Source organism: Microcaecilia unicolor, chromosome 6, assembly GCF_901765095.1.
Source record: "Microcaecilia unicolor chromosome 6, aMicUni1.1, whole genome shotgun sequence".
Lineage (NCBI taxonomy): Eukaryota > Metazoa > Chordata > Amphibia > Gymnophiona > Siphonopidae > Microcaecilia > Microcaecilia unicolor.
In genome coordinates, this window is record NC_044036.1 from 1156404 (window position 1) to 1170584 (window position 14181).

Consider the following 14181-nt stretch of genomic DNA (forward strand, 5'->3'; position numbering starts at 1 on the left):
CATGCTATCCATAGGCCCTCCCCAAAATTCCTTTCTGGCTATGCTACTGGCGCAAAGACTATTGCACGTGGTAAGAAGGGAGGTAGGGTGGATAATGGCAACAGATAGTTGTGTTTTCATTGGATTAGTTTTAAAGAAATGAAAATAAATGTTCCCACTGGGCTGAGTCTAAAGGTAGCTGTTCATATGTGAACATGTCCATGCTGTGGCTGAACTTGTGACTGCACCAGTGACCCTGGGAGCTGTGTGTGCGGGCGTTGCTCCTTGCATCAGCTGTATCCCAGGAAGCTGTGCAAGGAGGAGTGGCTCCTTGGTCTGCTTGTACCTCTACGGCTGCGCACGAGGGATGGCTCCATATGACACTGGTAATGAGCACAATGTAGTAGAAGCTTGGCATCTGCAAAACAAAAGTAGCTCAGAGGCTGAGGAGGGGTACATGGTATTATAGTTTATTAAAAATAAATTAAAAGCAAAAACACAGAGGAAACTGGTTTGGGGAAAACATTTCATTCCAGGAGAATTGTAACCCCTCATAGATCCTTGAGCTCGTGTCCTGCTGCAATTTCCTAAGCACTAAGGGGCTTCAGCCCAGGAGCACTGCAGCGGGCAGACTGGGGGGGGGGGGGGGGGGGGGGGGGTGGAGGATACAATGCTGCCTCCACATGCAACGGAGTGGACAGACTGCCTTGCAGACCTAGCCAACGAGCCTGAAAGGAGGGGGGGGGGAGGTTGGGGGAGTGCGAGTATCCTCTGCATGCTCCATACAGGAGCACGGCACTAAGGAAACCAGTAGTGGAATCTAGTAATGCACCAGGGACCAGGATTCAAATCCTATATCACACACTGATGCTCCTTGTAAGCGCTTTTGTTGCTGCAGACGCCAGTGCAGATAAGCTCTTTGAGGAACGGACTCAATGTACCTGATTGCAATCTGTTGTATTATGTCCTGTTTTGTCCATTATATCAACACAGAAATAAATAAATAAATAACTGCCAACAGAACTCCTGCCAATCCCCAGCCTCTCACATATCACCTCTTACAGTAGTACACCTAAGGTGGGTGTATAGATTAAAAACTGCTTTGAAATGGAGGGGTGGGGCTACGTTTTACACTAATACAAGCAATGTCCAAGGGAAATATGGACAGAAGTGAACAGGGAAGTGGGTCAACAATATATGAAGTCATACAATGCAGGGGTCAATGACGTGACAGTAGACACTGGAGGGATTGGTGACACAAAGCTGTGTAGTGCAGTGGGTCAGTGATTCATAAAACCATAAACTGGAAGGGGTCAGTAACATGAACCTATTCACTAGGGGATATGGAACATGTGACACCAAAGGGAAGACGAGAGGACAGTTGCCAGGGTTTGGGGATGTGCAGATGGCTTTGCTGGTACTTCTTCTGGGGATAGCAAGTATGCTTTGAAGGATGTGAGAAAGGCTCACGGAAATAAAAAAAAAACTGCTAGCCAGCTGCCTGCAGGATCCCAGGGGCTCCCGAGTCTTCCTCAACTGTTGCGCTCCTGAACTGCCCCTCAAAAAGATTGAAAAACATATCCTATTTAGAAATATTAGTACAAGCAGTGGTCCTCAGAGGAAAGGGCTGGTTTGTTGTAACTCATTCAGAAGAACGTGCAACCCTCCAAAGACCAAGATTCACCCCTTCTGCTGCTTCTGTGCAGTTAGTTTGCCTCTGTTAAGATGTGAGAAAGGGTTGACAGGCTTTAGATGTAGCAGTCGACTTGCCTGGACTCTCTTCCATACATGCTGGACCCAGGCTTAGGTGGCATTCGGCTCAGTCACAATTCATTTGGTTGCCAGTCCTGGTCTTCAGAAAGAAAAGGATGAGGGAAGGAGGATGCAGGGCGATGGTCACAGCATTGGCAGACGCAGCTGGTTAGAATGGGAGATTACTATGGAAGATGTTTTACAAATGACACGTCCAGTTTCAAGTAGCAGGAGAGTCAGGGCATCCATCTACGACTCTGTGGGCTCTTTACAGTCTCTGCCACTTTGGTGTTTAGTAATCCGCTGTGTATTCTGTGCCATGCAGACCTCGACACAATAACGTGAACTCCTTCACCATTTCCTTCATACGTCTCTTATTTACACGTTCTCTGTCAACAACAACAAAAAAATCACAAAGAAAAAGGATCAGAATTTCTAGTGCTCTGGTTATTGCCAAAGATCTTCTGCTGGAGCCTGAAGCCAAACCTATAGAAGATGGCTGGTACCAATGGCACAGGAAGCTGAAAAGGGATTTGCACAAGGTCACACAACTCCAATGACTAGAGATTAGAGAACAGACACAGGAAGAGAAAGGGACTTGACCATTTTGTTCTGATTGTGACCTTGTGCAAGAGAAATTTTCAGAACATTTCATGTATGGAAACTGGTATTTGAAAATCTCTCTCTCTCTGCCCCACCCAAGTGGTGCAAGTATTCATGCTGTTTCTTTTATCTTTTGGATGTCAGATTAGGTCAGGACAAGACTATTGAGGATCTCATTTAGACATCCCCATATGTACTTCAAACACACAGGACTCACATTCCCTTGCCAGCAGCCCCAGACTTCCCTTTGGAAAATGAGTTTGCCAGCCCAAAAACTGCCCCCTCATTGTACTGCATCTAAGAGTGAAATAAGGACTGTAGTGTGATAAGCACAAACTGCCTCCCCTCTACAGAGGGACCCTTAACACATTACACAATTTCATGCATATAGGATCATGGAAACACAAGCACATGAATAGATGCACTCATGAAGGAATGCACAGAGATAGAGAGAAAACCAAGCAAACTTGCATGCATGCAGAGACAGACACACCTGAGCACTTGCTGGCTAAAGGTCTCCTTCTGTTCAGGGCTGATTCGGCTGGAGGGAAACCCTTCCTGCTGCAGGACCTCCTTGATCCAGATGCTTAGGTAGCTGAAGCATTGCTTGTTCAGAGCAAAGAGAATCTCAGCAAAAAGATCCATCAGGTTGCGAGATGCCTGCCCACCAATTCCCTACAGGAAACAGGATAAAACAGCACTGAATAAAACTGCCCTCAAACACACTGAGGGAGGCCCAATCGGGATCACAATGAAGCAATGTATAACACAGAGGACAAGCCATAAAAACATAAAACATAGTATTCTGGACCAAACCAAAGGACCACTGAGCCCAGCATCATGCCTTTGATAGTGGCTAATTCAGGTAGCAAGTATCTTACAGGATCTCAATGAACACACCCATTCCTTATTGCTCGTTCCCAGGAATAAGCAGAGGCTTTTGGGCTAGTCTAATGGTTAGAAAATAGGAAAGCTCAGTTCAAATCCCACTGCTGCTCCTTGTCATCTTGGGCAAGTCACTTAAACCTACATTGCCTCAGGTACAAACCTGGACAGAAGTGATCATCACACACCATGAGCTAAAGTGGAGAACAGACACACAAAACTCCGCTCCTGGATTGTATGCATTCTGACTTTAGTAAAATGGGGGAGTACCAAAAGCACAAGCTGCGGAAACGCAGTGGTCCAAGCTGAAGGAGCTATAAAAACGCCTTCAGGTTTTTAAGGAAAGTCAACAAAAGCAAGAAGAAAAGGGAATTGATGTAGTTCTCCAGTTGGCTGAGAAAATAAAGGCAGGATTCATGAAATACTGAAGAATGCAAGAGAAGGAACACAGGATAAAATTCAAAGAAGTGAAATGAGAAATGTGGCTGGCAAAACACTTTGTGATGTACAGATAGGTGACAAGGAAAGCAAGATGTGGAATTGTAAGACTGAAGGATGCTGGAAAAAGCAGATGTGTTAAACAAATACTACTGTTCTATGTTCACGGAAGAAAATCCTGGAGAAGGACCATGGATATCTGCCGAGGGTACAAGTGGGAATGGAGAGATATTGTACCGTTCACAGAAGAATGTGTCTGAAAAACTGAAACTGGACAAAGTCAGGAAGCCGGATAATGTTGAGGGAGATCAGAGAGCTTTTGGTGACAGAGAAGAACTGGGAAACTGCAGGTCGGTAAGCCTCACTTTGGTGGCTGGAAAAGTAACAAAGGAACTGTTGAAAAAAGAACAGGGAACTTCCTCAACTTGATGTGTTGCAAAAACCAAGGCAACATGGTTTTTCCAAAGGAAAATTGTGTCAAACATGTCCAACTGATTTCTTTGATGACTGAGTCACCAGAGAACAGGATCAAGAGTAGAAGCCAGATGTAGTCTACTTGGATTTCAGCAAGACCTTTGCTTGTTTGATTCTTGATATACTGCCTTTCTGTGGTATAACTATAGTGGTTTACCTTATCACATATATATAGGTGCTGTATTTTTTCTGTCCTCAGTGGACTCACAATTGACTCATGAATAAACTGAGCAGGCTGAACTGGATTGGAAACTGGTTGACTGACGGGTGATAAATGGATCCACTAAGAGAAAAGGAAGGTGAGTAGTACAGAGGCCTATTCTATTCAGTATATTGTAAGCAACATTGCCAAAAGAATTAGAACAGGGGTGGGCAACCTAAAGCTTCTGGGATAAATGTGGTCGTAAGACCATGGGAAGTATACACAGAAATCATTATTAGCCAAACGTTTGGCTATTTTAAATTCCGTACTTCACAACTATTTTCAGAATGGCCACTCGAGCAGTTTGTTTCCTTTGTTTTTAGTTAAATTTTTAACTTATTTATCAGAGACAGTGTGTGGAGTGCCTTGCATTTCCAGTTCCAACATTACATAATGTTCCAGCCAGTTAGGGATAGTTCTGTCATTCATGCGGTCCTCTGTGTATAAAGGTTGCCCACCCCTGGGCTACAAGAAGTTTCCTTTTTCGTGGATGAAGTGAAGATAAGCCACAGAGTGGACACTATATAGGGAATGGACAACAAGGAGAAGTCATTAGAGACTTGCACAGGAACGGGGTTCCCGGGGTTCCCATGGGGACGGAAGCAGTTCCTGTGAGGTTCCAGTGGGGATGGAAAAAATTCCTGTAGGGTTCCCATGGAAGTGTACGCTGCACTTGCACCAGCCTCTCACCTACTGAGTACCAAGTTCTTTGAGTTCTGTCTCCTCCTCCTCCTCTTTGCTTTAACAACACAGATGCAGAAAGTCTCCATTAAGGAGATGGTAGAGACACAAATGGTGACGGCATTCAAAAAGGAATGGGAAAAACACAGAGGATCTCTAATTCGAAAATAGAAGTTATAAAAAACCTAAACTTAAACGGCTGCATGTGTGTGGATGTGTCGAGTAACACTTAGATGGCGATTCTGGCTGTGATGAACTAGGGCTGATACCGGACAGACTTGTATGGTCTGTGTCTCATATATGGCAATCTGGTTTAGGATGGTCTGGAAAGGGCTTAGACAGCATGAGGAAAGTGCTGGACAGACTTATGGTCTGTGTCTCGCAAATGAGAAGACAAATAGGCTGGAGTGGGCTTTGACAGCAACTCCAGCAGTTGGAACATAAGGATAGGACCGGATGGAAACGCCAAAGAAAGACCATAATCAAGTATATAATAACACATTCATTGTTGATTTAATTATGAATTGATAATGAGCGTGACTATTGAGCAGACTGGATGGACCGTTCAGGTTTTATCTGCTGTCACTATGTTACTGTTAATCCTCTCTGCTCCCGGGCTGATGTGCAGACCTCAGCTCTGACACAGGCACGGTGTTATAGAATATTGGGATTTCGTGGCCAAATTGTGCACCAAGATGTTACCCGACCTACTGGCGCGTGCATGTGGCGACCTCTCAGCACACAGTGCCAGTGAGTCAGAGACAAGTCTTACTTGTGTGCACCAGAGTGTTCCAAGTTCCATTCCTTCCTTGCCTGCAGTGCTGCAGCTTGAACCCTGCGAGAGACAGAGCCGACTGGAATTTTTCTTTATGCACCATTACATTCTTGTGGGACTGAGTGGGGACAGGTTAAATTTTTGTGGGGACAGGTAAGATTTCTGTCCCCGTGCAACTCTCTAGAAGTCATCTACAAAAATTGGAAGAATGGTCTGTTTGGCAATTGAAATTTAAGGCAAAAAAAGCACAGACTGATGCGCTTGGAATGTAGAAATCCAAAGGAGCTGTACATGACAGGGGATGAGAGCCTGATGTGCAAGGCCTGGAAAGGGACCTTGAGGTGACTGTGTCCGGGGATCTCAAGTTGGTGAAACATTGTTATAAGGCAACAGCCAAAGCTGGAAGGATGCTAGGTTGCTCAGAGAAAAGCATAACCAGGAAAAAGAAAAAAAAGAGGCGTTAATGCTCCTATACAAGTCATTGGTGAGGTCCCATTTGGCGTACTGTGCTCAGCTGTGGATGCCTTACCTCGCTAAGGACACAGGAAGACTTGACACAGTTCAAAGAAATATGAAATGGGGTTTGCACCAAAAGACATGACAAGATTCTTACAAACCTGAATAATATATACCCTAGAGCAGTGGTTTTCAACCCAGATGCATGCAAGTCTCTCTCATGCATATTCACTGTGGATATCCTGAAAACCAGATTGGCCAGGTGGTCCCCGAAGAATGGGTTGAAAACCACTGCCCTAGAGAAAAGGAGAGAAAGAGGAGATGATACAAACATTTACTTGAAAGGTATTGGTATGCAAACAAATCTTTTTCAAAAACGGGATATAACCGAGCCCTGCTGTAATAAAAGGCCCTGAAAAATGCGTGGGATAAATGCAGAGGATGGAATCAAAACAAGCTTAAGTGACCTCATGGCTCATACAGGAGGATTCTATATATGGTGCCTAACGCTGCATGCAGAAATTGAGGAGCGAGTCCAAGTTGCATGCACAACTTAACTGATTAACAAGCCCTTAACTAGCAATAATTGGGTGCTAACCAATTAATGCAGTTAATTGGCATCAATTAAAATTTTCATGCACTATGCTATAAGGCTCAGCATTTAATTCTCATAGCGCATTTGTGAAAAGGGGGTGTGGCCAGGATTTCAGGGGCGTCCTGAAAAGTTGTGGGCGGAAGCACACTTAACTTGGGCACCAGCATTTACACCTGCTTTCAGCAGGCCTAAGACTAGCGCCCAAAAGATAGGCTTGGGATCCATGCCTAGTGGGGCCTTTATAGGATAGTGCTGCTTAGTGCAAAATGTTTTGGGTGCCATTTATAGAATCTTCTTCCCTGATGTGTTATAATGGGCAGGATAAACAAATATCAACTTATATTCCGTAAATTAGCTTAGTGGTCCAATGGGATGAAAAAAAAAAAAGCAAAACGTTACTCACCTGTAGCAGGTGTTCTCTGACGGAGCCCAGTTCAGACACTGCCTAACATGTATAGCTAAGTTCTAGCAGTGTCCCACCAAGCATGCGTGGGTGTGTTCCAGCTCAACATGCAAGTGTGGGTCCCGATAACTCCTAGGGGAGGTGGATACGTGAGAATACTTGGCCTACTGTAACTTTGCTTTCTCTGAGGACAAGCAGGTCAAATGCATTCAAATGTGGGAATCCCTAGCTAGGACAACAGGGACTCGAAATGCCAAGGCATTCAAGTAAATTAACCTGAACCTAAATACAAATTGGTCTTGAAGGTGCAGCCTGGAACAGAACAAAACTGGGCCTAGGAGGGTGGAATGGATTCTAGACTCCGAACTAATTCTGCACTACTGTCTGACTGAACTGGCTGTCACATCAGGTATCCTGCTCAAGGCAGTAAGTAGTAAGATGTGAACGTGTGAAGACCACGCCATCTATGGAACGCTCTCCCTAGACCTATCCGAGCAATCCATGACCACCTACCATTCAGAAAAGCACTAAAAACCCATCTATTCAAACAAGCCTACCCAAAAGACCCAGATTAATCTCATGAACCCATCTACCTTACATATACTGAAGAGAAAACGACATTGACTCAGAATCTATCTCCCACCTTACTCTCCTCTCTCTATCACCTGTCTCTACCTACCTACCCATCCATTTACTACCCATCCATCATTCTATTATGTTATACTTAATTTCCCACTTTACATAACAAAATTCTGTGTTACCTATTACTATTTAAGACGCATTGAGCCTGCTTTTAGTGGGAAAGTGCGGGATACAAATATAATAAATAAATAAATAAATAACCTTGCTAATCTCCTCGATGGAGCTGATCTCAAGAGGGCTACCGACACAGCCATAGCTCTAATATTATGAGTTGTGACATAACCCTGGAGAGTCAGCCTGGGCATAAGTGAAGGAGATGCAATCTGCTAGCCAATTGGAAAGTGTGCATTTGCCAATGGCTACCCCCATTCTGTTTGGATCAACAGAAGCAAAAAGCTGGATGGATTGTCTACGGGCTTTAGTCAACTCAATATAGAAGGCTAAGGCTCGCTTGCAGTCTAAGGTATGCAGAGCACTTTCACCAGGCATGAGGTTTTGGGAAGAATGTTGGCAGAACAACTTACTGGTTAAGATGGAACTTCAACACTACCTTAAGGAAGAAACTTGGGGTGCATTGAAAAGAACTACTCTATTGTGATGAAACTTCATGTAAGATGGATCAGCTAGTACTAGGGCCTGAAGCTCACCGACTCTGTGAGCTGAAATGACCACCACCAAAGTCACAATTTTCCAGGTCAAATACTTCAGATGACAGGAGTTAAACGGCTCAAAAGGTGCTTTCATCAGCTGGGCAAGAACAATGTTGATATCCCATGGCACAGCAGGACGTTTGACCGGTGTATCTGTCGGCAGCAAACCTCACATGAATCGAACTAGAAGCTGTACAGAGATGAGCTTACCCTCTAGAAGGAGATGGTAAGCACTGATTGCACTGAGGTGTACCCCTTACAGAGTTAGTTTTCAAACCAGACTCAGCGAGAGGCAGGAGACATTCAAACAGTTTTTGTGTAGGGCAAGTAAGAGGATCTAAGGTCTTGCCCTCAAACTAGATGGCAAATCTCCTCCATTTAAAAGATCATCATCTTGGTAGAATCTTTCCCGGAAGCAAGCAAGATTTTGGAGACACCCTCAGGCAGATTCAAGAACTGAAATTCTACGCTCTCAGCATTCAGGCTATGAGGGCCAGGAACTGGAGGCTGGGGTGCTGAAGGGATCCCTCCTTCTGCGTGATGGTCAGGAAAAGCGAAGATACTTACCTGTAGGCAGGCCTTATAGTTTTACAATTGGGTAATGCGGCACTGCATTGTCCAGTCTGGAGCTTATAACAAGACTTTTCAGAGCTTCCCACCCGCTATGAGGGCGTGGTTAATATAGTTAAATACTACAGCACAAAAAAAATAAAATAAAAAATAGGAGACAACTCCTAGGGGAGGTGGGAAGGTTTGTGAGAATATAAGGCCTGCTGTCCTCAGAGAATACCTGCTACAGGTAAGTATCTTTGCTTTCTCCCAGGACAAGCAAGCCATTACTTCTCACAATTGGGGTATCCCTAGCATCCAGGCTCACTGAAAACAACAATTGGGCCTCATGATGGTGAGGACATAACTCAGATTAACACAAAACTATATACAAACTGAGTGAGAGTGCAGCCTAGAACAGAATAAAACGGGCCTGGGGGTGGAGTTGAATTCTAGACACCAAACAGATTCTGCAACACTGTTTGCCCGAACTGACTGTCACGTCAGGTACCTTGCTCAAGGCAGTAATGAGATGTGAATGTGTGGACTGAAGACCACGTTGCAGTCTTGCAAATTTCTTCAATGGAAGCTGACTGCAAGTGGGTTACCGATGCAGCCGTGGCTCTGACATTGTGAGCCTTGACATGACCATCCAGTGTCAGCCCAGCCTGGGCAAACCGTGTGATATCCTGGGGCTCCATGGATGCCGGCTCACACCCAAAAACAAGGGAATAACAGCAGAAGCCAAATCTAACAGCTACTAGCAACTGCCTACAGCAAAGTCTTAACAGAATTACACTGGATACCACAATAAATCTTCTGCGAGATGGAGAAAAAAAGCCTCAAATTTTGGTAAACCCATTACTACTGTCTTAAGTGTGACTGGCATAAAAAACTCCATCTCACAGAATACAAAAACTTTGTCTGTATCACACTTTGCCTCACAGTACTTATCTGCAGTCTCTCTTCAAGGGATGCCACTAAATGTTCTGCAGTGACACCCTTCACAACAATCATCCATCGAATTGGTGCTCAAATCAAACTGCAAACCAGACTCCTGACAAAGATCCTTGTTTCGCCAGACCCACTGGCTGCTTCAGGGAAAATCAATCTTCAACTAGTGCACACCTTTCAAGGATGGCACCTGGGCTAAAAAGATGCAATTCCTACCGGAAGTGCAAATGCTGCCTCTACCAGTTGTGATGTCACTTCATTCAAAAAGAACTTTAATAAAATGCGAACCATTCAATTCTGTAATTAAGGTCCAATGGCCAAACAGTATCCAGTTTGTAAATCCACCATCAGATCCAGTATTAGCACCCTGCCCCGCCTGTAAAAATTGACACATGTATGTACCCTGTCTGATGTTATAAAAAAACAAATTAAAGTTTTGAAGTCACCTCAGTAAGGTCAACACACAATCCCTCACTGCAAAACACTAAGTAGAAACTTGTGCAGAAACACACTCAGAACCTTACTGTACCATAACAGCTAACTCTGAGGACTCAAAGAGCAATATTATGCATGAAAAGGCAGCACTGTAAATATTATACAATATCCTAAAAACCCAATACACTATCTAGTGAGAAAAAAAGAACAAGACTGCTACAGATCTCTACACTACATGCTAGCCTAGCAACACACCTTACTCACACATGCGAAACACAGACAGTCTAACAACAAATATGAAACTAGGAATCACAGACCAGTAATAGAGACACAAAGGCAAAAATCTGAACTGGAAAACAGTCAGACACGGCATATACAGCAATACCAGAGAAACAGAAATACAAAATATCAGAGAAGCATATTTTGCAGTCTGACATGTTCCAACTGATTTCCTGGATCTCCTATTCATTTCACATTTCTTCTCTATCCATGTCTGCCATCCATCTGTCCTGTCCAGCATCTCTACGCTGTGTTCCTGTTCAGCATCTGCCTAGTCTCTTTTCCACTCTCCATGTGTCTTCTCCTAAAATTTCTTTCCAGGGTGGCTTTTCCATTTTTTCTCTCCTCTTGTCTTCTTCCTTTTCTGATCTACATCTGTCTGGCACTAAGCTTTCATTTTATGTTCCCCCCCCCCCCCCCCCCCCCCACCACACTTTTCTCTCACCTGCATCTATCTACTGGCTTTTACCATCTCCCTCTCATTCCATTTCCAGCACTCCTATTGCCCCCCCCCCCCCCCCGTCTCTTCCTCACCCACTTCTTTAGTCCTCCATTCCCATCCTCTATACTTACCCTCTTAGCTCTCATCTACCTTCCACCGCATCGCATCACTCTATCAGTCCTAGCTCAATTCCTCTCTCCTTCCTTTCCTTGCCTCCAAGGCCATTCTTCTGTCTGTTACTTTATACCCAATAGCCCCATTTCCACTCTCACTCAACCCTTTCAGAGACCCATCCCCTTCCTCCAATACCCCATTACCCCCATCCCTTGTCAATGCCTCTGATCCTTTCTCCAGTCTTCCAGGTCATTCACGGTATGTCTCAACCTTTCTCTCTATCATCCCCTTTTCTTGCCCCTCTTCTCATATACTTCATTTCACATCCTCACTCATTTTCTCAACCCATCAATATACCCTCCCTCATATCTAAAACTGCCAAGTATTCACTATCTCCTCAAATTCCGTCATCCCCCCCTATCTGTAATTTCCTGTCCTGTTCCTCTTCCTCTCCCCTCCACCCACAATGCCTAGCCCCATCCTCTTCCACTCTGCCCCTCTCCCCATACCCCCTAGCCATCTCCTGCTTTCTCCTCCCCATACCCCCTAATCCCATCTATTTCCTGCTCCTCCCCCCACCAAACATCCTCGCCCCATCTTCTACTCTGTTCCCCTCCCCCACCCACACCCCCATCCATCTCCTGCTCCTTCCCCCTCCTCCCCATGGTCTGGAATCTATCACCTTCCCTTCCACTGCCCCCCCCCCCCAATATTCTGGCATCAATGTCCTTCCCTTCTCCTCCTCCCCCCCCCCCCCCCCCCCCCCCGTCTGGCATCTCTCTGATTTCATCCTCCTCTCCCCTATGGTCTGTCATCTCTCTTTTCCCTGCCTTCCCCCCCCACCCCCACCTGCGGTCTGGCATCTCTCTCCTTCCCTCCCTCCCACTCCTGGCGATGTGGTGGTTCTCCCTCCCCCCCCCCCCCCCCCCCAATCGGCAGATTCTGCATTCCTTGCTTCCTCCACCTCTCCCCCTGTGGGATCTGGTACTATTCTCTCCCTTCCCACTTCCTGCATCACTGCCCTTGTTTAATCTTCCATGCCGCTGCCCGCTGGCAGAGTCAGTGAAGTAAGCAGATTGCCTTTGGTGGCCTTGGAAGCTTTCTCTCTGCTACAACTTCCTGTCCCGCATAGGCAGGACATGATGTAGCAAAGGGAAAGCTTCTGGGGCCGTGAAGGCAGTGTTTTTATTTCACAGACACTGCCGGAGGGCAGCAGTACGGAAGATTAAACAAGGACATTTTATTTATTTATTGCATTTGTATCCCACATTTTCCCACCTATTTGCAGGCTCAATGTGGCTTACAATATGTTAAACAATAATCACATTAGTGGAATAAGAATTTCAAAATATAGTTACAAATAAGGGACATCAATGCAGGGAGTGGGAAGGGAGAGAATAGTACCAGATCCCACAGGGAGGGAGGTTGATAGGCTGGATTTCAGGTGGAAGAAGGAGAGAGAGGGCCATGCCAAGGCTGGCATGGGGTCCCTGGGAGCATGAGGCCCTGTGCGATCGCCCCTAAGACTGGCCCTGTCCTTTCTGGTGGAGTTTTGTTTTCAATTCCCCCTGACTACAGAATAGGGCACCACATCGATCACGGCACATCTTATGCACCAGTTCGATGGACGGTTGTTGAGAACAGTATCACTGCAGAACATTTAGTGGCATCCCTAGAACATAGTAACATAGTAGATGACGGCAGAAAAAGACCTGCACGGTCCATCTAGTCTGCCCACGATAAACTCATATGTGTATACCTTACCTTGATTTGTACCTATCTTTTTCAGGGCACAAATCGTATAAGTCTGTCCAGCAGTATTTCCCGCCTCCCAACCACCAGTCCCGCCTCCCATCACCGGCTCTGGCACAGACCCCGTATAAGTCTGCCCTCCCCTATCCTAGCCTCTCAACCACCAACCCCTCTTCCCCCCGCCACCCAATTTCAGCTAAGCTTCTGTGGATCCATTCCTTCTGCACAGGATTCCTTTATGCCTGTCCCACGCATGTTTGAATTCCGTTACCGTTTTCATCTCCACCACCTAAGACTGAAGATAAGTACTGTGATTCTAAGTGCTTATGAAGACTTGGAAGTTTTTCACTGTGATACCTGGGTTTTTATATTGTGTGAGACGGAGTTTTCTTTATGGCAACGATAGTACTTATGACAGTAGTTGTTATGGGGTTACCCAGAATATATAAAAGTGTCACCTAAACTTGACGCTGTCTCCATCTCGTGGAAGATTTATTGTGGTGTTCACTGTAATTCCATTAAGACTTTGCTGTAGACAATTGCTAGTAGCTGTGCATCTATTTCCTGGCAGGTGAAATACTTTTGAATATCGTGTGTGGGGGTGGGGGTGGGGTCAGCATTTTCTCTTTGCTAAGCCTCTAGTAACATTGCCCACTCACCTCCAATACAGCCTGCAGTAACATCTTTCCATTTTCATGCACCACCTGACCAACAGGTGCTATTTCCCCACAGCGAGGCAACATTTCTGTCTGTAATTAAAAGATAAAGATCCATGAATACCTCCCCCCTCAGCTTCTCTTTCATGAAGACTGCTATTATAAGGTACCACATTCAAGTGACTGGGATCATATGGTACTGGATCCTGAGATGGGACAGTTACAGGAATATCTGGGATGTTGTCTTACTGGGCCATAGCTGAAGGAGGGTACACCGAGTCCCTGGGAAAACACATTGAGTCTTTATTTATTTTTATTTATTTATTGCATTTGTATCCCACATTTTCCCATCTATTTGCAGGTGCAGTGTGGCTTACAATATGTTGTAAAGATGGAAGTACAATTGTAGCAGCTTGGTTATTGATTACATTGTGACGAGTTATGCGAAGACAAGTGAAGTATCAT

The 14181-nt window shown here is 45.2% G+C and overlaps 1 protein-coding gene across 1 annotated transcript in view; it reads right to left on the reverse strand.

Moving 5' to 3' along the window:
• Positions 1-435: 435 nt before the first annotated feature.
• The window catches only part of IPO13 (importin 13), a 151394-nt gene continuing 137648 nt past the window's right edge, over positions 436-14181 (reverse strand). The window contains exons 18-20 of the mRNA XM_030205803.1: positions 13720-13809; positions 2828-3009; positions 436-2120 (exon numbers count right to left, since the gene is read on the reverse strand). Of these exons, the coding sequence (XP_030061663.1) occupies positions 2024-2120; positions 2828-3009; positions 13720-13809 (369 nt within the window). The 3' untranslated portion in view covers positions 436-2023. The remainder of the gene's footprint in view (positions 2121-2827; positions 3010-13719; positions 13810-14181) is intronic.